This window comes from Phragmites australis, chromosome 12, assembly GCF_958298935.1.
Source record: "Phragmites australis chromosome 12, lpPhrAust1.1, whole genome shotgun sequence".
In the NCBI taxonomy this organism is placed as follows: domain Eukaryota; kingdom Viridiplantae; phylum Streptophyta; class Magnoliopsida; order Poales; family Poaceae; genus Phragmites; species Phragmites australis.
In genome coordinates, this window is record NC_084932.1 from 8,223,496 (window position 1) to 8,249,367 (window position 25,872).

General features: G+C 40.4%; 1 protein-coding gene across 1 annotated transcript; it reads left to right on the plus strand.

The window, feature by feature from the left end:
* The first annotated feature begins 18,897 nt into the window (after positions 1 to 18,897).
* Positions 18,898 to 19,675, plus strand: LOC133887514 (ethylene-responsive transcription factor ERF022-like). Its single transcript, XM_062327493.1, has one exon. It carries the CDS (start codon positions 19,089 to 19,091, stop codon positions 19,650 to 19,652), a length of 564 nt encoding a protein of 187 aa, XP_062183477.1. The 5' UTR covers positions 18,898 to 19,088; the 3' UTR covers positions 19,653 to 19,675.
* Positions 19,676 to 25,872: the final 6,197 nt, after the last annotated feature.

Here is a 25,872-nt window from a genome sequence, read left to right on the forward strand (position 1 = left end):
CTCAGGTGCTCGGGGACCACTGTTCATGGCCCCGAGCACCCTCTTCCGGAATTGACTTCTCTTGTCATCAGGGAACTCGGGTGCTCGGGGACCACTGTTCATGGCCCCGAGCACCCTCTCCCAGAACTTGGCCTTCTCGGGTCAACGGAGAACTCGGGTACTCGGAGATCACTATTCATGACCCCGAGCACCCTCTCCTGGAACTTGATCTTCTCGGACCTCGGAGAGATAACCCCTGAGGGAGGGCGCTACGTGGCACTCTGCCATTCTGGCCTCGGGACTCGGGGACCCCTAGTTCCCATGTCACCGACAGTGGTCCTTCTTGTGGTAGAAGTGGCATCCGTCATCCTTAGGTTCTTGAGAGGTAGGAGCAGGTGGAGCAGGTGCCTTGGGCACTCTCTGTGTTGTCATGTCGTGCTTAGAGATGAAATGCAACTTCTTCTTAGACTTGAAATCCCCTTCGAATTTTCTTTATTGTTGGGGCTCCTAACTTGATTCACAAAGTCTTTCTTTTGGGCCCTCACCCTCTCTTCCTCTTGGACCCACATCACGATCATGTTGCTCATAATCCACTTCAACTTCTGAGTGTTGTAGTTTATCTTAAAATGAGTAAACTCAGGAGGAAGAGATTCCATAATGAAGTGGACAAGAAAACCCTTAGAGATTTCCATGTTCATACCCTTGAGTTTAGCAGTCATGTTTGTCATCATCATGATGTGTTTTCGTAGCTTCTAAATCAGTGTACTAGCATAAACCTTAGAGGTGTCTTTGAGTTGCTCCTCCACAGATGCCAAGTACGGATTAGCCTTTTCTGAGTTTAGAATTGCTCCTCTTATCGCATCTGATATTGAGTTCCTCATTATCATAAGTGACATACGGTTGGACCGCTCCCACTTCTCAGAAAGTGCATCATAAGTTTTCTTTAATTTATCATAATTCTCCACACTAATGACGGGAGCAGTGGTAGTATCAACCCTGAGTCCATAGTCAAGGTCCAAAATACTAAAGACGATTGTAACTTTAGCTTTCTAAGTGGGAAAGTTATTCCCCATAAGTTACTCTATGTCGTCAATTGTGGCGGCAATAGAGGAAGTGTTAAGAGTTGCAGAGAAAAAATGGGTTAGATTAGAAATTTTATCATAAAGAAATAATTCACATGAAAATAACCCTACGTTGGTCTGATTAAAGTTATGCAAAAATTAAAGTTCTAATCCGTATCACCGTTGGGCAGAAAGCGAAAAAGAATTTGATTAAACACATAAAATGGTGCATAATTGAATTCAACTTTGGTAAGAAGGTAATTATGAACCTACATAAATTGATTGTAAATTCTCCGAAAAAATCTTCTCGTTGGTTCCAATTTGTCCAGAGAATTAATCGTGATTTTTTGCATTAATCATCATTAATTTTAGGCCATGATCTAGTGCATAAGTGGCTAACATTAAAAATTCACTGGATATGTCCTTAGAAAATGTAAAAGCCCAAAACTTAAAGAAAACGACCCAATAGGATCGTTCAGCCTAAAGGCCCCCGTGCCCCCGCGACGCATCCTGGCTATCCATCGCGATCGAACGGTCCACCGGCAATTTCACCCAGAACAAAAACGCGACACCCTCATAACCCTAAACCTAATTCATTTCCCCCACTCCCTTTCCGATGTCACTACGCGTGAGAGAGCGGTGGCCGTGCGAGAGAGATCTGGTGGCACAACGACGTTGGCAAGAGGGAGAGAAAAGGAGAGGCAGAGTGAAGCTATAGAGGCGCTGCCTAAGATCTACCGCTAGCGCATGCATGCGACGGAGTTCACATGCGGCATCATCGGTGGGTCTGCGACAGCACCCGATGCATGCGGCGAAAGAGGGGGACTCCGGTGAAGATGTCGATGAGCACGCGAGGAAGACACAGATTCATCCACAAGATGTACACAAGGATGGAGAGGACCACACCCGCGATGATGAAACCAAACAAGAAGGGGATCCCACAGGAGAGGATGAACACTGCGGCTCCGGTGGCGACAATAGGGCACAAAAAGGGTACATAAACATCATGTCCCGCATATGTTTGGTTGAGTTCCTTGGGTTAGGGATTTAGGGCCAAAAGGGGATTTAGGGTTTTGGGGATTTTGACTTTCCGGAGGGAATTGGGGGTTCCTTAAGGTTTTTGCTTAGGATTTCATGATTTCCCCAATACTCCTCCTATCATGCTTACCCAAGTTGAAACTCCCCAAACCGAGCAAAAAGCATGCAAGAACACACATATATGCAAAAAAAATACATCTAATCTGAGCCTTAAAACCCCGAATTCATGAGCATGTGAGTCTAATCTGACGCTAATTAGGGCTAATCCACATCAATTAAACGTTAAACAGAAGCAATTAGGGCCTAATCATGCTTAATTGATAACAACAATGCTAAGCCTTGATTAATATGGGCCTATTATCACGAGCCGAGCCTAATACACATCAATTAAACATAAACTTGATCACACATGACTAATTGATCATTAAAAGGCATCATCCGAACATGAACTTGATCTAATTAGGTCTAAAAGGACTTGATCAGAGGCTAGAGTTGCTCTGATACTAATTGTTGGGTCTAAACCTTAGCTAATCAACATGATGGCCTAGCTCTAAATCAAGCACCCATAATTGCGGAAGCATGAATGTGTACCTGTGTTCGGAGACGCCATTAGTGATCTGAGATGTGGATTGGTGAAGTAGGCATGGTCGTGCTTGGTGATGAGAATCGGAGCCATATAGATCGTCGGTGATGTTGTCGTGGGCTTGACATAGTGGTCGTAGGTGTGACTGGTGTGATGTAGAGCTTCACGAAGATGATTAGAGAAGTCCAGTGGCGGCCTTCGCCTCGCTGCTACACCCTTATGATCGCGTTAGGGTTTAGGTTGTGTGGGGTAGGCTAAACCTCACAGGAACCTTAGCCCATGAGGTGTCGGCTCACCCTTTTTTATGTGGCACAGCGCAAGATGAGACCGCAACGAATGGTTGGTTGCGCTTTCGAACAAAGCGCGGGATGAGGGCAACATGACCCCCTTGGACTTGGTAGTTAGTTGGGATATGTGACCATTAGAGCTGAGATCAATCCAACAGATCTCACCACAAGCCTTTCTTCCGGTCACTTGCCACTGTCTTCACTTCGGAGCTTGAGCCACCAAGACAAGAGTCTCTGCATCCCCATACAAGAGTTTGCCACTCCATACCAAGTCAAAGGGTCAACAAGCATGACCCACCAAGGCTCACCATTCTGATAATTCACCAAGACTTCAAGGTGTCGACGTACCGCTTGGTACAATGTAGGAACACTCATTGATCCCTTCTCTAGGCAACAACACCTAGCAACAACGTACTCTCTCTAGACCTATTAGTACTAGTCACTCTCTAATCTTATGTTTAATTTCCTTAGATGATCACTTTTAGCACTTTGGTGGCTTGGATGTCTTCTGAGGTGCCTATGAACTAATCGTTACTCCAATGGCTCAACTTTTCTACATACGCCAGATGATCCGATGTAAGTAGCATTGTACTCACCAAACCATGCGGCATGTACATTCTCCACGAACTAACTGTTGGAACCTCACTTGCAGAACATCCGGCGTGTTCATCAGCTCTATTGCCGGACCATTCGGCATGTACACTCGAGCCGACCAAGCCACTTCTTCACTATTCATTGTCTGGCGTGTAGATATTCAAAGCACCGGACCATCCAGTGTGTACAACCACACCAAACTAGCTGTTGAAACTTTCTCTAAAAAAATCATTCTGGTGCAACCATTCGGCGTATACAATACCGAGCGGCGGACCATCCGGTGTGTTCAAACACTTAAACCTTCTTCTAAAGAACACTCTAGCGTTGCCAACTTCCCATCACCGGACCATCCGATGAGTTCAACACCTTAAGTATCCCTTCTGAACAGATGCTTCGATGTGTACAAATGCTGAAGCGTTGGATCATCTGATGAGAACATTTTTCTTGGGACTTCTTCCAATTTAATATTTCTTAAAGTTCGGCTTTTTTGGCTTTTTTATTTTTGTATTCATGAGACCTACTAAAGCATATACATGACAAATATGTTAGTTCCAATGACTATATTGTCATTAATCACCAAAATCACATATATGCCCTACGAGGGCCATGTTCACTATAATATCCCCATTTTTGGTGATTGATGATAATACAACCAAAACAAGAGAAAAAAAATACTAAAATATACCAATTGAAATCCAAATGCAAAAAGGCACAGGACATTACCTACTTGCTTGGATGCATAATAAGAACAAACTATGATAGCAATTATAAGGGAAAGATCTCATATTTGTTATACCTTATTCTTATCTTTATTTTATCCCCTTTTTGTTGTGTCAGCCATGGAGACAATTCTCCCCCTATCTTCACTATCTCCATTGATCGACCCATGCAAGAGCTCCTTCTTCTCCCCTTTGTCAACTTTGGCATCCCTAGATATCTTGCTCCATTGCTTGTTCTCCCCTAGGTATGCCATCTTACAACTTGTATCTTGTTTTGGTCATCAAAATTCTCTCCATTTATCAACAATCTGAAAAAACCTACAAACACATGTTGAACTCCAAGGAAAAATGTTGGAGCGCTTGGGAGAGATCTTCATGAATCATGATCCAATAAGATGATACCACTTGTAGGAATCCAAATAAAATGGTTATGTGGATACCAATTGAAATGAAAAGAACATAGATCATAATTCATGAAAATCATATAATATAGTCTAAACTCCCCTTATATGTTTGCATACATATGATGAGAGAAAAACATATGCACATCAATGATACTAATAGACAAATAAGCATTTGCATACCTCCAGGGATATGTAGAGTACTTCATGAGACTACAAAGGATATCACTTGAAACATATGTTAGTCTCAAAATCACAATCCATAGTATATGCTCTCCTTAAATGTGTGCATATAAGTGTCGAATACTTGTGAGAGACATGCACTTGTCATTGATAACAATATAGAATTTATTCTATAAATTGGACTCTTGGCACATAAAGAATATCAATTGAAGAAACATATCATGTAAAGAACCTACAACTAATAAACCATATAGGTTATTCATGGGTTAGAGAGAAACGCAAGCAACCATCATATGATAAACCTACACTAGACATTGCAATACATTGATATATGCACATGCAATCCTAGACAAGATAGAGGTACTAGATGCAAAACAAAATGCATGAACAAAAATGCTAGCTACAATTATCTCTTTTATCTTTGGATGGGGATTTGGGTATTTGATGATCATAATCTTCATCAATGGACCTAATCTTGTACACTTGACTTCTTTGCTTGAACCTTTACTTTCACTTGTGTGCCAAATCTCCAAATCTCTAATGACCCGAGGACTTCAAGTCTTCTTTAGAATTCAAACTAATTATTGCCCCTGAATGTTAGTGATGACTTCCTTCGACACCTAAATGTGTTGGTTCCATATCGGGTCCTTTCTCCTAACCATGTGTGCGACCACTTTTCTATTATCCTTCTTCTTGAGCTTATAGTGGTTGCTCTTGATCTTGATCTTGTAGTTGGGCTTGCTGTAGGTGTTGGAGGTCTTTTTGGAGAGATTCATCATCTTTTTCTTCTCTATGGTTTCCTTTTTGACTTGCTTACATTGGAAGGAATTGTGGCCTTCTTGATGACACTTGAAACATATCACGGTGAATCCCTCTGTAAGCTTGTTCACCATGTTGTCACAATTATCTTAAGGAGATCGGATATGACTCTTGCCCTTTAACCTTGCCTAGTCCTTCTTGAGCTTCTCCACTTATTGCTTGAGCTCATTATTTTCTTGTGCAATGAGTTCATTAGATGGTTTTACAACAATATTCTCAATACATGTCTCATTACAAAGGGGTGAGCTAGATATATCAATTAAATTATCATAAGAAGTGGAAGCATCTACCTTAGGATTAAAATTAAAGATAGAGGTAGATTGCTTCAAAGGGACATTAGGTTGAGGTTCAATATCCTCAAATTTTTCCTTAAGCTCTTTATGCTCCTTATTTAGAAATTCAAATTTGCTCAACACTTGTTTATGATTAGACAAAGGTAGCATGAATTTCATTAAGGGTATTGAATTTCTTTAGTTATTTAGATTGTTTCTTTAAGACCATTTGCTGCTCATTGATCAAATCAAGTTGTTCTTCTTGGAAGAGTGAATCCTCATCGGATTCATCATCACTTATTTTGCTTTCCATACCTTTAGCTATAAGACACTTGTGTGATGACAACTTGCGTGATGATGACCTTGAGGAAGAGTTTCTCTTAGAGGAGTGGGTGGTGAAACTATCATCACTTGAGCTTAAATCTTCATCTTCACTCACCCATCTTACTATGCTTGTAAATACTTTGCCTCTTCCCCTTATCTCCCTCTTGTTCTTAGTCTTCTTCTCTATCTTAATATGATCAATTGTGTTGACCAAGTTCTTCATAGAGATTGGATGATTAATCTTGGTGGAGATCCTCTTGAGGTTCTTCTCCACTTGTGAAATGATTTTAGCGACCTTAGGATCCATCTCTTCATGACTTAAGGTGATTTGTTCATCTTATTCATCGCTCTCTTCATCTTCATCACCATTATCTTTGCTTGAGCTTGACTCTTGCTCTTGCCTTCTCATCTTCGCCTTCATGCATGGGCAATGACATTGCTTGCTTGTGAGAGTAAGATTCTTAGCACTTGATGAGGAAGAAGCTTCAATCCCATGTTCATAGTCATCTCATGGGCGTTGATCTTGCCGAGTACTTAGCTTGAAGTTATCTTCTTGATGTCGTTGTTGTCATAGATGATGGAGACTATCAACTTGTACTTTGGAAGAAGAGCTTGAAGTATTCTTCTCACCACTTGATTGTCTCCAATTAGCGTCAAACATAGCCTATTAATCTCATTAACAAGAATATTCAAATGTGAGTACATGTCATTAGTACTTTTATAGGCAAGTTGTTTAATGCTATTAAGTTGAGAGACTAGAACATGATATTTCTCATTGCGCACATCATTTGTGCATTCATATATTTCAATGAGTCTAGTCCAAATATCACGAGCATTGGTAAGAGAATATACTCGATTAAATACACCAATGCTTAGAGATGATAAAATGATACTCTTCGCTAAAGCATCGAATTGCCCCTCGTTTGTGATATGTTGCTTCATCCTTTCTTCAGTGACTCTCCAAACATCTAACCCTTTAGCTTGCAAATAACAAGTTATTAGAATTTTTCAATGGGGAAGTGAGTGGCGTCAAAACATGGAGCACTACCGGTATCCATCCCGACCTCAGATGTCACAACTCACTAGGCGGTGAAGCCTAACCGATCAAAATGAGAACACAGCTCAAATGCCACTTGTATTGGCGTATCATTGTGAAATGTACGAGCCCTGGCTCTGATACCAAATTGAAAAGATCGGTGACATCCTAAGAGGGGGGTGAATTAGGATACTTAAGATTAACCGGCTCCAAAAACTTCACAAGATAACCTATATCAATTTCTATCTAAATGTACTCTAGGTTCATCTAGTGTGTCTACTCTACCGTTTAAAAGGTTTGTAACCTATAGCTAACCCTAGCAAACTACTCTAGGAAGGTAAACACGCAAGGGTAGATTGCAAGTATGTAAATGTGAAAATATAAAGACAGTAGAGAGAGAAAACTTAGCACAAGAGATTTTTATACCGTGGTATCGGTGGCATAAACGCCATCCTTAGTTTATGTTGGAGCAGCCACTTAGGCTATAACTCTCAGATGGCACCCGGTCATGACCCTTGAGCCAACAAGACCTCAAGTGGCAATAGACACCAAGCCACCAAGGCAAGACCTCACCACATGCCTCTTTTCCAGTCATTTGTCATCTTCTTTGCTTCGGAGCTTGAGCCACCAAGGCAAGGGTCTCCGCATCCCCACCAAGGCAAGGGTCTCCGCATCCCCATACAAGAGTCTTGCCGCCACTCTACACCAAGTCAGAGGGTCAACAAGCATGAACCACTAAGGCTCACGATGCTGACAAGTCACCAAGACTTTAAGGTACCGGTGTACTACTTTGTACAATATAGGAACACTCCTTGATCCCTTCTCTAGGCAGCAACACCTAGCAAAAACTCTCTCTAGACCTATTAGCACTAATACTCCCTAATCGTGTGCTTAATTTCCTTGGATGATCACTTTTAGCACTTTGGTGCCTGAATGTCTTCTCAAGTGTCTATGAACTTCTGTGGACTTCAGCTCCCTCAAATGATCTAGTGGAGGGGTATTTATAGCCTCAACCTCGTGAACTAGTCGTTGCTCTAATGACTCAACATTTCTGCATACGCTGATTGATCCGGTGTAAACAACATTGTACTCACTAGACCATCAGGCATATACATTCTCCATAAATTAGGAGTTGAAATCCCACTCGTGGAACATGTGAACATCGGATTCTCCAGCGTGTTCACCAGTTCTATCATCAGACCATTCGATGTGTACATTCGAGCTGACTGATCCACTTCTTCATTGTTCATTGTTCTACATGTAGATCTTCAAAGCACCGGACAATCTAGCGTGTACAACCATGCCAAACTGGCCGTTGAAACCTTCTTTGGAAAAATCATTCCGGTGCAACCATCCAGCGTATACAATACCGAGCGTTGGACCATGCGGCGTGTTCAAACACTTAAACCTTCTTCTAAAAGAACACTCCAACATTGCCAAGTTCCTATCATCGGACCATCCGGTGAGTTCAACACCTTAAGCCTCCCTTCTGAATAAATGCTTCGGCATGTACAATTGCTGCAACACCGGACCATCCGGTGAGAACATTTTTCTTGGGACTTCTTCCAATTCAATCTTTCTTGAGTTCAGTTTTGGTGGCATCTTCATGTATTACATCCATTTGATCTACTAAAGCATATAATTGATAAATATGTTAGTCCTAATGACTATGTTGTCTTTAATCATCAAAATCACATATATGCCCTACGAGGGCTATGTTCGCTCCATGTACCAATATTCAGTCGGGACGTCTTAAAGGGAAATTATACACACAAATAGTTCTTCAATAATTTCAACTTTGAAAGGCTTATTTCAGCTGACACCACAGTCAGAAGCGGATTAATTACATATGTTCTCGTGACCACTTACATTGTTATCATCCACATTGATATCAATATTGTCTTCTACAGGGTCCTGATCTTCTGAATTCCCATTAGTTTGTTCCTCCATAACAACTATCGCCAACTAATCCGAGTTCCTTGAATTACCCGTATTACTCTTCAAAAAATTATCAATGGCTTTGTTCTGTGATTCTACCAACTCATCTACTCGTTTTCTTTTTTCTTTTTTCCTTTTTTGCTACTAGATGCATGCTTTCTAGAAGACATGATATCAAGAACATATTGAAAATTGAAAAAAATTACTTTAACGGTTGAAAACTAGTGCGAAGCTATAAACGCAACGAATTAACTTAAAGAAATCTTACCAATTATTACATGGAACTCGCAAGCATTTATATCTCCAACCCATCAATTGATGGCTTACTGCAAATCTACAATAGATGGGCAACCTTAAAGCTTGGGTTAGAGACAACCGGAGTAAGATGATCATACGTCAGGTCTGGCGTTAGGTATACCTTCGTTTTAGCAGAAAAGGAGGGGATGGAAACATTATAATTGGGGTAATCAAATGGCGAACGCTGATCGCCAAGTTGTCGAGTCACAATTAGGGCCTTTATGGTTTACGCTGAGTTGTTGACGTCACTATGTTTGTCACTGAATCTGATCGTTGTCGAACGAAGCAGGCAGGATTGCATGAGAGGAAGCGATTTCATCGACTTCTCTGCACACCAGAGGGTTGCTAATTTGGACTAGTGTTAACCTGATATGAAGGAACCAAAGAAGCAAGGATGCTTCTTTTGGGTCAGTCAAAGGCCAAAGCACATGCACGATTATGTAATTGTGGCTACCAGTCAATTAGAATTTGAACCGTTATTTGTTAGGTCACAAGTAATATACATATATATTTATATGAGAGCGATCCTTGGATTTTAAGGGACCAAGGTGGCCGCCCCACTTGCCCCCTCCTGGACCGGCCTTGGTCAAATCCAGCCTCTAGTGTCCTGATTCCCTCACATTTTTAGTGCTTCCGTAAAGCTCATTTGATTTTTTTTGTTACAACAATAATTAGCTGATTAATATCCTAATTTTCTCAACACAACTTCAAGCTATCATCGGACACCTAAAAGATTTTATCTACTGGACACTACAAGTCACAAATCAATCATATATACTTATTGGGGTTAATTTGAAATTAACTTTTAGAAGAACAGTTTCGGCTAGAGTAATAAATTTATGGTACGAGTTAATGAGCATATCTTGATGAATATGTTTACTGCTGCTAGTTTGTGATATGTTTGGAAATTAAGAAACTCTCTTTGTTTTCAGGGGAAGACATGGAAGGGGATATAAGTGCTGGAGCAGTCAGTTGTAAAGACCATGAAGAACCGGAGGCTACTATGCAAGGCTACAAGATTGAAGAATATGGACAACTACATTGGCATATTGGAGATGAAGACTGGGGAGGCGCCAAGAATAGCGATGGGATCAAGGTGGTCATCGATGGAGTCGTCCCGTACTGGAGATGTGAGCAGGGTGATGGGAGCGGTCGGTACTGCGATGCCTTAGTTTGAATGGGGTTGAATTTATACATATCTACAAGTTTACTTACACTATTTATAAGCTTGGTCGAATGAGGGCGAATTTTTTGACCCACTTTTGGTTTTACCGGGCCCCAATGGTATGGCTCATAACCGCTGTTAACTAACAAAAATTGTTAACCTTGGTGCACACATTTACAAGTCTTTTTACAAATCAATCAACTATACTTACAATTGTTGAATACATTGTTATCCATTGAGTGTCTGATGAATAGTTTCCCCCACAGGAACTATAACAACATTGCGCATATGTAGATACGAATGTTTTTTTTTTTTTTTTTTGGGTAGACACGAGGTAAGTCATATAAACCAGATTTAAAAATTGAAATACAGTCAAGCTGAACTGGGAGCTGCCGGTGAAAGGGCCAATGTGGAGCTGTGGCAAGTTGTCAAAATGAACGCAACATTAGTTGAAACTGCTTGCAATATTTGCAGCGGTGGCCGGTGGCCCACACCGGCGGTGGGAGGCGTACGGACAGCTATCATGCCAGGGTCAAACCATGCCGCACGTGTTGCCACAGCCTCCTCCTCTCCGTTCACTTTCCATTTTTTTTTAAAAACCTATAACTATTTTAATATATATTATAGAAAATTATAACTTTTGATGTTTATTTTAAAAATCTACAGCTATTTTAACATATGTTGTATAAAACTATAACTTTTTTATCGTGGATTTATCGGTTATTCTCTGTAGCATGTAATAAGAGGATTAACCGTGAGCCCTTTTGTTGCTAGATGATGACAGGTGGGTCAACGATGAGAAAATTATAATTTTTGCAAAATATGTTAAAATAATTATATTTTTAAATAAACATTAGAAGATGTAGTTTTTTAATATATATTAAAATAATTATATATTTTTAAAATTTACTTATTTTTTTCTTTCTCCCCATGCTTTCTCGCTTCTCCGGCTAGCTAGTAGCCACTGCTCCCACCCCTAATGCAAGCCAGCCTCTCCAGCACTAACCGCATCATGCGATGGTGACGCCCTTTCTCTGTCTTGAACATTGTTTCCTTTTCGGGGGCTCCATCAGCAAGCTCAGTATCACATCCAACAAGTTAAAAAGCTTAATTACGAAACTTAAACCTATCATTCTAATTATACATTGGTGGTAGCTTAATTACGTCTTGTCGTCTTGTTAGTAGAGATACAGAAGTTATATTTCGATCCATTATCTTAAAAAAAACTAAAAAATATCACTGAGTCACGAGAGATAAAAAGCTACCACATGTCGGTCCGAAAAACGGATCCTCAAGAGGAGACCTCCGATGATGCCGTATCTCTCGAATCGCAACGGTAAGGTTTACCGCGTGCTAAAAATAATCAAAGAGACCCCGTTCGCTTAGCTATGTGCATATGTCCAGTTCTGTAGTCCCACCTGAGAATCAGGCGAAGAGTGACCCTAATATATGTACGTCAAATAAGAACATGTGAGAATTCTAGAAGGTGTGGTGAGTGACGTGGAGAGACTTTGGTCTGCCACGTGTTGAGTGGTAAGTGAAACCACATCAAGTTTTTTAATTGTTAATGTTACTGTATTTACAGCTGTTTGAAAGTGCTACAAAGGTTTCTTTGGACTAATAATAACAAGGTTGGTCTGTTTATATATGGATCTAGTTTTCTGTGCACGTACGTGGTCAAAACGTCATGTTGTGTAGATTTTGATGATTAAATATTACCCTCCTCGGATGATGGAGAGCCACACAATTCACCCAGATAGTTTATGTGTAGTCCAAAAATTACTAACTTGAGATCAAATTATCCGTTTCTAATTATTTTTAATTGTGCTTCATACAAATGAGCCAAACTTTTTAAGAAACTCCTGTTTTTAATATTTTCTACGAGATCATTATTTTAAGAAACTTCCTCCCATGCTTAAAGATATCGCTTTTTGCCGAAAAGATTTATTCCATCTGTACTCAATACAAATCTTATATTCCTCGAATCATATGCAAAGTGCTTCTTATATTTTCTATCGATGTTCCTCTACTGAGACTCATTAGCAGGGTGTCTTAGCATTTCATCATTCTTACACTCTTTGCCGTGCCATCTTCTCAATTGAGCATACCTTTTGTTTGTAAACAAACACTTCAAGTGGAGGATTATAGGAAAATACCACACCACCTTAGTAGGATCTTTTCTTCTTACGGTTCATCCCAACAATAGCATTGCGCTTGTACCTTGATGTTTTGCACACCGGACACATATGTAAGTCCGTATACTCTTTCTGATACATGATACAATCATTTGGATATGCATATATTTTTATTCTTCAAATTCCAATGGACAGACAATCTGTTTGGCTTGTTATGTGGTTTTAGGCAACATGTTACTCTCTGGAAGCACACCATATAAGAGACGTAACAACTATGTGAAGCTCTTATCAGAACAACCATTGCTTACCTTCTATTGTAGCAGTGAAAGCACGGTATGTAATTTTCTGCACTCCTTGCAGCTAGAGAACATTAGTGTTTTAAGTCATGTCACTACATCAGAAATACAGATTAGTGATGGGTCATAACCCTCATTAGTGATAGGTGCAACACCCGTTACTCTGAACACATCGCTAATGTGGACTCATTAGTGATGAGTTTTGACCCGTCACTAATGACACACATTAGTGATGAGTCTGTATCTAGACCTATCACTTATGACCGTTAACAGTGACGGGTCTAGATCTAGACCTGATGACCGTTAACAGTGATGGGTCTGGATCCAGATCCGTCACTAATGAGTAATTAAAAAACAAAAAAAAAGAAACAGCTTGCATCGAGCCGCTACATGAAGCTAGCCTCTGCATCGAGCTGACCAGACCGAACAATCCAGACATGAACAATGATTCATCCACATAGAACAATCTTGCTCGATGTACATAGATGATCCATCCAGACATGAACAATGATTCATCCACACAGAAGTCGTCGTGGATGCATGCCTGGTCACCACCGTGGATGAACGACTGGTCGCCGATGTGGACGCACACATGGATGCATGCCTGGATGGTGCAGTGGATGCTTGGCCACCACCGTCGTGCACGCCTGGTTGTACCCTCCCATGCCTCCTCCCTCCTCCCCACTCCTCCTTCCTCCTCCCAGACCTCCCTGGTTCCCTTCCCCTCCATGGCATCAGCGGCTTCTCCCTTCTAGTGCACTCAAGTGGATCAAGGCAGCGGCAGCAGCCTCGAGCAAATATGATCTGCGGTGACCTCTGGCCAAGCGGCGACTTCCTCGAGCGGATCGGAGCAATGGCGACCTCTAGTGAAGTGGCAGCGGCCTCGAGCGAATCCAGCAATGATGACCTCCAGTGATGCGGTGGCGAAATTGAGCGGATCCAGGAGACCTCCAGTGATGCGTTGGCGGCCTCATGCGGATCCGTGTGATGACGACCTCAAGCGGATCCAAACGATGGTGACATCCAGCGAAGTGGCAGCAACTGTGAGTGGATCTGTGAGCCCGCAACCTCCAACGAAGCAATGGTGGCCTCGAACAGATTTGTGCGACCATGTCCTCTAGCGAAGCGGCGGTGGCTTGCATCACGGCATCTTCGAGCCAATCCGGTCGACGGGGCCTGCATTGTGGAGGATTCGAGCTAATCTTGTCGATGGTGGGGCCTGTGGTGCGGTGGCCTCGAGCAGATCTGGCGACGTGACCTCCAATGAGAGAGATAGAGATAGAGATAGAGATAGAGATAGAGAGAGCTCATGAGAGGAGGAGATAAGGCTAGCGCGATGGACGTGAGCTAGCTCTTCATCGAATTAGATAGAAAGTTCAGGTCCATAGCTAACATTCACACATAACTCCGCACATTAGTGATGGATGTTTTTTTAACACCCATCACTCATGTAAAAATCATTAGTAATGGGTGTTTTTATTATTCGTCACTAATGACCGGTGTCATCACAAGCCGTCACTGTTGTCATTACTGACGGGTGATTTTCTCACCCATCACTAATGATCTGTTATTAGTGACGGGTCTGATACAGGTCCCAGCCTAGGGTGACATTAGTGACGGGTCCACTAATAGGTCATTAGTGACGGGTTCTAGTCAATTGTCGCTAATACGGTGTCACTAATGTTGGTTTCTTATGTCGTGTGTACCATATGCTAGAACATTTGTTATTGTCTTTCACTGGTGAAGTCCCCCTCCCCATCATGCAACATCTGATCTAGATCATCTTCGTTGTCATCGTCCAACCTCTGTATTAGAACCATATCCTGCATCAGCAGGCATATCGTTGTCTTCTTTTTCTTGGATAATGTTTTGCCCTTCTTGTATAATCTTATCTTCACCATTCTTGGTCTAAAATGTATAGTCAGGCTTAAAACCCCTTCAAATCAAGTGTGAATGAATCTGCTCTATAGTAGAAAATTATTTCTTGTTCTTAAAATCAACGCATGGACAACCTATGTAGTGTGACTTGTACTCCATAGTCATTCTTAGAAAAGCAATAATATCATTAATGAATTCTAGGGAGTGACGATCCACATCTTAAATCCATCTCTGCTCCATCTATAATTAATTATAATAAACTAAATAAATAAATGATCATGTATTGCTTTATTCATTATTAAAAATCCATTAAATTATCATTATTAATTTAGTGAAACTTAGATAATTAACACAATATTATATGATCAAGTATTAATTATTAAAATTAGTTTTAATTGTGATTGTTCTTATTAAAATCCATTAAATTAATAAACATCAAATACTAATATAGTGCTAAAAAATAAAAATTAATATCCATTAAACCAATAATCTATCTATATTTCATAAGAACAATCAAAATTAAGAACTAATTTTAATAATTAATACTTGATCATATAATATTGTGTTAATTATCTAAGTTTCACTAAATTAATAATGATAATAGATTATGTAATGATACGTAATTATAATTAAAATATGCTCATACGTAGCTAATGTGAATTCATATAAAGGATCTAGGTAACTCATCTATCTAGATACCTATTAATAACCTAGCTATATTATTAACTATATGAACAATCTAAAAAAACAAATCTCCCTTATGAGCTCATCCACCATAAACTACAATTGAACTAGGTCCAAACCTTAAAATGGAGCTATATCTTGATCTAAGAGATCTCCATATATCTACAATGAGGTAAATACAAACCAATTTCTAAATTAAAGTTCAATGGGAGCTCTGGCTCCTTCAAAATTCATCACCATGAAACAATCAATTATTTTCAGAACTTAGAGCAATCTAGCAGGTAAACTTAACTACAAATAAAACATAGATAAAATTACTAACCTTGGAGCACCTAGAGCATGTGTGAATTCCTCCAATTTTTGAAGCCTCCAAGCAACAAGTCAACACAAATGGTCGGCATCAAGCAAAAATAGATCTCCTCTCTGTTCAGCTCGGGCGCTTAGGATAGGTACGATCATGTCAAATATATATTGGACACTTATCACTGCCGGTTCGGAAAAAAAACCACTAATGATATGCCCCTTATCAATGATGGTTCATGTTAATAAGTTTCATTAAAATATTAATCTTGTAGAAATAACTTTTGAACAGGGCATGGAAGATTCCTTTATTTCAAAGTTTGTTTGAGTTCAAAGTTCATGAATTCGTGATCAAATTTCATATATTATAATTCGACATTCATAGATTCGTGTTCGAAGTATCCTTTTATTTCCAGTTCAAAGTCAATAGACTTGTGTTTAAATCTTGGTTTATTTTGAGTTCAAAGTTTATGGATTCATGGTCAAAGATTTGGAGACGAGCTATGGAGAAGAGTGCAATAATTAACACTCCCCTATCTTATAAATCCATGTATAATATGATGGACAGGGGCAGATTTAACGAGGGGCTAGGGGGTCTCCAACCCCCCTACCACTTCCCAGCCAAATGGGTTCCCCCTGAGCCGCTCAACATTTTTTTTCTATGGATGAGAGAGAGGAAGAATAAAAGAGAGAGGGAGAAAAAGAGGGAAGAGGAAGAAGAAGAGGTGCAAGAGCCCCTGCTTGGCTGCACTACTCACGATGAGTGCTTAGCATGCCAAACAGAAATACATTGGAGTTCGCAATAAATACTAGGTTGATTGGTGCGCCTACGCATGCCCATGGGATTTTAGTACTTGGTTCGAGCAAAGGAGATAATACTTGGGCAGTACATTTACAGTAATGTTGTTGTTCGACAAAATAAGATTTAAAAATAGGGATGGAAATCGCGCTATGCCATGTCCGTCGTGCATTTCATGATTGAACTTTTTTTTCCTGTAAACAGCATGACAAAAGAAATATAAAAAAAATTGTGTTCACTAATTTTGGATATCTTAGAATTTAGATATGAATTTTTCAATATTTAACATATTCAGTTAATTATAGGAAAAGCAGTATCAATTTCATACATGCACAAAATTTGGAAATGTAGACGATAGAAATTCAAGCCCAACAAAATTAGTATAATTTTTTTAGTTTTGGAAGTTTTTAATGGATTTGAGATTATTTCATTTAATTTATCAGTATAACTAATATTCCTTTAGGCATTTACTAGGATTTCTTAAAAATCAAAATACTCTTAAATATTTTTTTTCTCCTGATCCACCTAGTTACGGTTTGGATTGATGGGTTCAGGACCCATTGGATCTGGTCAATATGTTTGTTCTAATCAAAATGTAGTGTTCGAGATGTTTTTGATTAGTAGGAAATACGATATGTAACAAATTAAGGGTCAAAACATAAGACACATATTGGTTTGTTGTCTAACTATGCAATTTTGTAGGAAATAGGGGGGCTTATGTAAACTTGGAGCAACCTACCTACACCTGCTGAATGGTCCAAGGCAACTTGTGCTTAGGTTGTTGTACTTTGTTCAATTTGTTCGGTCGGTCGTGGATGTAAGATCTTATAGTGTATTATATGACTATGTATATTTGTTGGAATCGTATGTGTATAATTTTGTTTATATGTTGTAAATTTATCATAGGTTAGGAAGGGTCCAATACTTGTGCTATATCGCATAAAATCCCCTTTGATATGATGCTGCACATATGGCACACAAACAATGACCTCTCTTGTTAGCGAGTCAATGATTTGCGGATGGTACACAAATAGTGCATTGGTGTCCAAGAATATCACATGAAATGATATATATATATATATATATATATATATATAGTGCATTATAAAGGAAGTCACTTTTCAGCAAATAACCTAGGGTAAGAAATATTTTTAAAAATTAGTATATCACATGTGAAGAATATTGGTGAATTTTCCAAAAAATTAGAATTTATTTGAGGCATTAAAAATAGGTACAAGTTATAAAAGTAAAGTTTTTTTAGAATTTTAATTAAATATTGGCGTATATTTTTTAATCAAACTAATTAAAATTAGTTGGTAGTGAGATCTAAGTTTATTTATGAAAATATTTAAAAAATTTAGTCCACTTTTATACGGTAAATAAAATTAAGAGATAAATAAAAAATATAACATACACTGCTAGCTAGTGAGCTGCAGGATGACGTGCGCCACATGTCGCACTGCGAGACGACAGTGGCTGGTCAGAAGGCACAACCATCAACTACAGGGCCACGTGGACGGCGGAGCTTCGTAGCTACAGTGATCAGTGCCCTCAGCTTTCGTCGATTCTTAGCATGTTAATATATAATATTGATAACTGCCAATACTGGTTGCTTTAGTTTAAAGAGCTACAAAACCCAACTTCTACCCAATTTCTACAGTCCCAGACATATAGAATTCAGGCGCCACAAAAAAATCACGCAAATACCACAAATTAAGAATGACAAGTACACCACATCGAAAACCTCCCAAGACCTCTGCGCTATCCAGGAAGCTCCCCCCCCCCCCCCCCCGGCGCTAAAGCAAACCAACATCTCTGATATCCTTTTGCCGGTGGATTATGCAAGATCTATATAGCACAATCTCCTCTCTCTCTCTCTCATGTTTCTATATTCCAACACTCATATATATACGCACGTCTGAACAAAAATAAAATCGGAAAAGGACACGTATTAGGCTCCAGCTGTCTCCACCCCAGCTCGAACATCACCTCGCTTGTCCTCCTCCCCATGCATGCATCCATGCTTTCAGCACACCTCCCTTCTCTCTCTCCTCTTCACTCCTGCACACCTCACTATCTCTCTCTTTCCTTCTCTCCCTATATATATATGCACACATGCACCTCGATCCCAATCCCAACACCAACCCTCTCTTCTCACTACATTATAACTGCACAAGCAAAATCGCTTCCTGCTGAGAGCCTGAGACGGTTCAAGCTCGCTTCCGTTGCTAACTTCGTCGCTGCAACATCAACTCCTTGCAAAAACAAGAGGAGGAAGAAGAAGCTTGGTCCCTGCAACAATGGAAGTGGTGCTGGACAATGCCGCCTGCGTCTCGGCCGGGGAGGTGGCCGGCCAGTACCGGGGCGTGAGGAAGAGGAAGTGGGGCAAGTGGGTGTCGGAGATCAGGGAGCCCGGCAAGAAGACGCGCATCTGGCTGGGCAGCTTCGAGTCGCCGGAGATGGCCGCGGTGGCGCACGACGTCGCGGCGCTGCGCCTGCGCGGCCGGGAGGCCCGGCTCAACTTCCCCGAACTCGTCCACCGCTTCCGCCGCCCCGCCACCGCGGAGCCCGATGACGTCCGGGCCGCCGCGCTCGAGGCGGCGGCCCAGGTCCGGTTCATGCCAGACCTCCTAATGCAACCCGCCGGCAGCGGATGCTGCGGCGGAGGCGGCCCCGACCTGCTCAGCGGCGTGGCATGGGACGTCCTGCTTGGCGCTGACGAGCTGGCGGCTGAGTCGCCCAACATGTGGGCTGAGCTGGCCGAGGCCATGCTCGTGGCCCCACCTGTCTGGGAGTGCAACGTAGCGGACAATGACGAGTGGGCCCAGGGCTCTCTGTGGGACCTATCCGTATGGAATTGCTAATCCCGGGCCCACCAGCTGGTGCATCTTCACATCCTTTGGTGTTTAGAGGTGTGAAATACTGGAATCCATTAATCTTCCCAAAACCATAGAGTGTAAAATTAGGTATCCTGCAGAGTGCAATCATGGTTCTGATGATCCTTTTTTTTTTGTTTCTGAACTTCTGGTCCTGTCAGTATGCCATTTCTTCGTAGTTAGAAGAGGTCTAGCTAGCACGTGCAATTCACGTGGGTAAAAAAAGATAAGCATGTTGTAAAACTTTTTGTTCTCTCTCATGAATAAGAGAGAGGTTGAAAAATGCAATTGCAAGAATATGATTGGAAAGTAATTTATCCGACAGAATTAAAGGGGTTTCTATGTCTTGTCAGAGTTAATTATTATTTGGATCAACGAACTCGTTCTTAGTCATTTTCCATCCAATGAACGGTGAAGATGACGGCCAATAATTTGCGGTGATTTTCATGCATATATCAAGTTTTGCCACACATTCTCCTCTTCTACATGATTCCTCCCTTTAGAACAATTCACTCAGGTACAACATGCTCGGCTCGGCGTCATTTGTTCTTACCATTGAGGGATTCCAGTCCCACAAGTTTACCCTCGTTGTTCACAAACAAGTATCACTCAGGTCATGGACACGATCTTCGAAACATAGCTTCACTCACTGGTTTTTTATTTAACAGCCTACAAGATCGCACGTTACATTTTTCATTATAAAAAAAGTTTAGAAAACAGGGTGGTAGACGTGTGCTGATTAGGGTAGAAAATTCTATAAGATCTTTTACCAGAAAATTCTTACGAGATCGTGATCTATACTGTTCTTCTCTAATTCAACGATTAACATATGCAAGTGAGAGAAATAAAAAATACATGTAATATATAAAAAAGAATTTTTTTTATAAAACCAAATTACATAAAATTTCCTTCCGCTAGTTAGAGGCTTAAAAGTGTGCATTGCAAGTCTGTTCGGATAATACAGGAGGTTATAAACGACTGATGATGAGGACCACAGGAGACTGACTGACTGACTGAAGATTCCTGACGATCTCTAAGAGTAGGACACGTACACTTTATTCTGCTGTTTCGTACACGTACCTGCCCCATGATGTAAGAAAGGTGGACCTGGTCAACCCATGTGTCCAAGTTCAGCTCACGGGATCAGGCATAAAGATTGGCATGTCTCCCTGACAAGAGTAGTAGTACTAGGTAGCTATTATAATGCATGCATCTGGTTACTGTTGTAAGGATGGGGGGCTTAATTCGACCGTGTTCCACTATTTAATTATCATGTCGATCGATGGCCCTTAACATTATTAGTACAAGTTCCGAAGGAAAGGAATGCTTGGGTTCTTGGGGTGGTTGATTCTGCATGTTCGATTGCCTATTGTTAGAATATGAATAAACAGTGATATTATCACTCATGAGCTATGACACAGATTTATACAAGTTCAAGAATATGAATTGAATAATATTCTTACATCCTATCTTTTCTGATTATTCTTAAGACTATAAAATATAAAAGAGGTTGTGTGTGGATTTAAATCTAAAAACTATATGGATTTTTGCATTCCTATTGCTAAAGATCTAATTGGATGGGGATTACTTTTATCATGGATCTTCAATAAATATTGGTCTTCTATCTAACTAGACAGAATTTGACGTTCACGATTTTGAAACTTTGAAGGAGAGAATTGTGTTAAAAAGACTTCTGATTGATCTGATATTGGATTGACTTCTCTCTTTGCTTGTCCTTGGATGTGCGTCTTTTCATGTCTTATATAGTCAGGAGAACTACGGTGTGACATATCTGGACTCCTCCGGGCGTAGTCTATTTAATTTGCTACATTCCGGAATATTTTGGAATTCTTACCGAATTAGGGGATAGCTTCCTTATTCGGTACAATTAGTTTCCCTTGTATTTTATCTCCATAACCTACTTTATTATGGCCACGACTAGCTCTGGATTGAGTAGAATAATACAGACAATTCTCATATACTTTTTATGGATATACGATATTTATAGAATATATAATATTGATTATATATCCTCTTCAACGATAGTAAGAACAATGTATTTAATTGTTCTTGTTGTGTTTAAGGAAACCTTGCGAATTTTGATGTTAGTTTTGGACCTGATGCTAGCTAGGCAGTGGTAACTAGTATACATGTGCTTCGTGTATATATACTCCCTTTATCCATCTAGAAGACATATTTTTGAATGGTTTTGTTCACAAATGTAAGGAACATTTCATATTGCAGAGTAAAATATGTTTGCCATTCCATATACACCCCTAACAAATATCCACATTTCACTTACAAATAGAACCGCCTTAGGGGGCCACCTACGCGATTTCTATGTGCTAGGTAGCGGAAGTTCACCACTATGAGGGTTTAGTCGGCGAGGTTTGATAGACGTAGGGTTGAAAATAGGTCGGGTCGGGTCTAGGTGGAGCAAAATCATGCCTGACCCGAAATCCGACAGCCTCAATCTGATCCAAACCTGATATAAAAAATGGATAAAAATAGCACCCGAACCAGCACCCATTTGGTGCCCATCAGATTTTCAATCTTTGACCAGTCCACTAGTGGAGACGGGGGCGGTGATGGCGCTCAGGATGGCGGAGGTTGCGAGGGCCCGAGATGGGAGCGTGTGGAGGATGCAGCTGTGTGTGTGGCGGCATGGGGCGACGGCGGTATCTGCTTGTAGCAACACTGGTGAAGGGATCGGTGACATCCTAAGAGGGGGGTGAATTAGGACACTTAGAATTTATTCGGCTCCAAAAACTATACAAGATAAACCTATATCAATTTCTATCTAAATGTGCTCTAATTTTATCTAGTGTGCATACTCTATCGATCAAAGCGCTTGCAATCTATCTAAGAAGGTAAATTGCAAGAATGTAAATGCGGAAATGTAAATAAGATAGAGAGAGCAAACTTAGCACAAGGATGTTTATCCCATAGTATCGATGGCATGTCTATCACCCCTAGTTTATGTTGGAGCTTCACAAATGATATGCTCTCAATCAGCACCCGGTCACGGTTCTTGAGCCACCAAGTCACAAAGACAATGCCTCCACCCGAATGAGCCACCAAGCTACCAAGGTAAGGTCTCACAACTAGCTTCTCTTCTGATCACTTGCCACCGTAATCACTTTGGAGCTTGAGCTACCAAGGCAAGGGCCTTTGCGTCCCCGTACATGTGTCTTGCCACCGCTCCATACCAAGCTGGAGGGTCAACAAGTTTGAACCACTAAGCTCCAAGATGCCGACGAGTCACCAAGACTCCAAGGCGCTGACGTACCAAAAGGTACAAGGTAGGATCACTCTTTGATCCCTTCTTCAAGCTGCAGCACCTAGTTACAACTCACTCTAGGCCTATAAGTAGTAAACACTCTCTAGTCTTGTGCTTAATTGCTTTAGATAATCATTTTAAGCACTTTGGTGTCTTGGATGTCTTCTCAAGTGTATATGAGCTTCCTCTAGACTCCAGCAGCATACCACACATTCAAATGACTGAGCGAAGGGGTATTTATAGCCTCAAACCCGCTCACTAGCCGTTAACCCAATGACTTAGAAAAATTGTTAACACTGGATGATCCGGTGAGAATAATAGTACTAACACCGGATCATCTGATGAGTACACTCTCATAAACTAGCCGTTGGAACCCCATTCAAGCCTCTGTGAATACTAGATACTCTGGTGTATATTTCATCTCCATCATCAGACTATCCGGTGAGTTATCCTGAGCCATATGAGCATTTTCTTCTTCTCTATGTAAGTTGCTCCGGTGAAAGCATCCAATGCACATTACTTCATTACTGGACTATCCGATGCATTGAACTTCGTTCTGCCTCTTTGCACTGTTCATTGTTCGGTGTATTTTTTGGTGTAGCTTGCTTCATCATCGGATCTTCGGCATATTGATCTTCAATCTTCCACGGCTGCAACCTTCTCTAGTGGAAATGCTCTAGCATGTATCTTCCTCTGATCACCGGACTATCCGGTGGGTTGTTCCATTCTGCCTTCCGGACAGAAACACTTTGGTGTTGCCATGCTTTGATCACCGGACTATCCGGTGAGTCTTAGCCTTCATTCTTCAGCACGGCACCCTTCTCTGGAAGAATTGCTCCGGTGAGTACACTTGCTAATCACCGGAACTTCCGGTGAGGTCTTCAGGCCTCCCCCCCTTTGTCAAATATGCTCCGGTGAGCTCAACATCCACAACACCGGACCATCCGGTGAGACAAATCTACGTGAGAATTCTCCAATTCAGTCCAACTTTGTCACGGCTGCAGTGGTTTCTTCATGTATTGCATCCATGAGACCTACTAACATATATCCTTGACAAACATGTTAGTCTCATTAACTATATTGTCATTAATCACCAAAATCACAATTATAGCCTAATAAGGTCGTTTTCGTTGCAATCTTCTCCTTTTTAATGATTGATGACAACACAACCAAAGCAAGTGGTAAATAATAAATGATACCAAATGTAAAGATCAAAAGCGAGCACAAAGTCTTACCACATTGTTTGGATGCATGTTATTACCACTTAATCCCCTTTTGTTGTGGCTCCTCTTTTCTCCATCGCCATTATCTCCCTTAATAGACCAATGCAAGAGCTTCTTCTTCTCCTCTTTTGTCAACTTTGGCACTTCTAGACATGTTTCTAGTTGCTATAATCTCCTCCATATTGTTCATCTTTCAACTTGCATCTTGCTTTGTTCATTAAATTCTCCCCCTTTGTCAACAATCTCCAAAAAGGCTATATGCACATGTTGAACTCAAAGGGAAAAACATTATAGCATATGGGAGAGAGCTTCACAAATCATGATCCAATTAAAAAGATACCAATTGTATGGATATCACTACAAATGCACATGGATCATAATTTATTAAATTCACATAATATAGGCTAAACCCCCCCTATATATGTGCATACATATGTTGAGAAAAAACATATGCATAACTAGACAATATGTCAAGATAGAAAGTTTAAGCTATATTATACATGGAGGTAGTTTAAATGAATAAAAGATTTGATAATGATACCAATTGAAGCATTGCATACCTCTGGGGACATATTGATTGCTCCATGAGACTACAGGAGATACAACTTGCAACAGATGTTAGTCTCAAAATTACAACCTATAGGATAAACTTCCCCTAAATGTGTGCATACAACTGTTAAATACTTGTGAGATATATGCACTTGTTATTGATAACAATAGGGATTTATCATATAGATTGGATCATAGCACATGAAAGATACCAATTGTAAAAACTAGTACTATAAAATGAACCCACAACAAATAAACCATGTAGGTTGCTCATAGGTTAAAGATAAACACAAGCAACCTACCATATGAAAACCTACACTAGGCATTGCAATAAATTCAAATAAGCATATGCAATCATAGACGAGACAAATAAGCTAGAAGCAAAAAACAAAATGTATGAACATAAGTCTAGCTACCATTTACCTCTTTTACCTTTGGATGGGGATTTGAGTATAGGATGATCATAATTTTTATCAAAGTACCCAAACTTATATACTTGACTTTTTTGTTTGAACCTTCACTTCATCTTATGAGCCAAGTTTCCAAATCCCCATAGCTGCTTTGGGCTTCGAGTCTTCTTTGGAACCCAAATCGATTAGAGGCCCTTCATGTTATTGATGCTTCCTTAGGCACCCAAATGGGTTAGTTTCACCTCCAGTCCTTTCTCCCAACCATGTGTGCAAACACCTTGTCATTATCCTTCTTCTTGAGCATGTAGTGGTTGCTCTTGGTCTTGATCATGTAGTTAGGCTTGATGTAGAGGTTGAAGGTCTTGTTGGAGAGATTTATCTTCTTCTTCTTCTCCTTGGTCTTCTTCTTCTCCTTGGTCTTCTTCTTCACTTGCTTGCATTGAAATTACTTGTGATCTTTTTGATGGCATTTGAAGCATGCCACAGTGGACCCCTCCGCAAGATTTTTCACCATAAAAGCACGGTTATCTATAGGAGGTTGGACATGTAATTTGCCCTTTAAACTCGCCAAGTCCTATTTGAGCTTCTCCAATTCTTGATTAACCTCATCATTATCTTGTGAAATGAGTTTTTTAGATGATTCTACAACAACATTCTCAATACAAATCTTATTGCAAAAGGGTGAGCTAGATAAAGCAATTAAATCATCACAAGAAGTATAAGCATATAACTTAGGATTGAAATTA

Bases quoted from the DNA above. Each gene is read 5' to 3' on its own strand.
- LOC133887514 (XM_062327493.1), top strand. From the start codon at position 19,089: ATGGAAGTGGTGCTGGACAATGCCGCCTGCGTCTCGGCCGGGGAGGTG.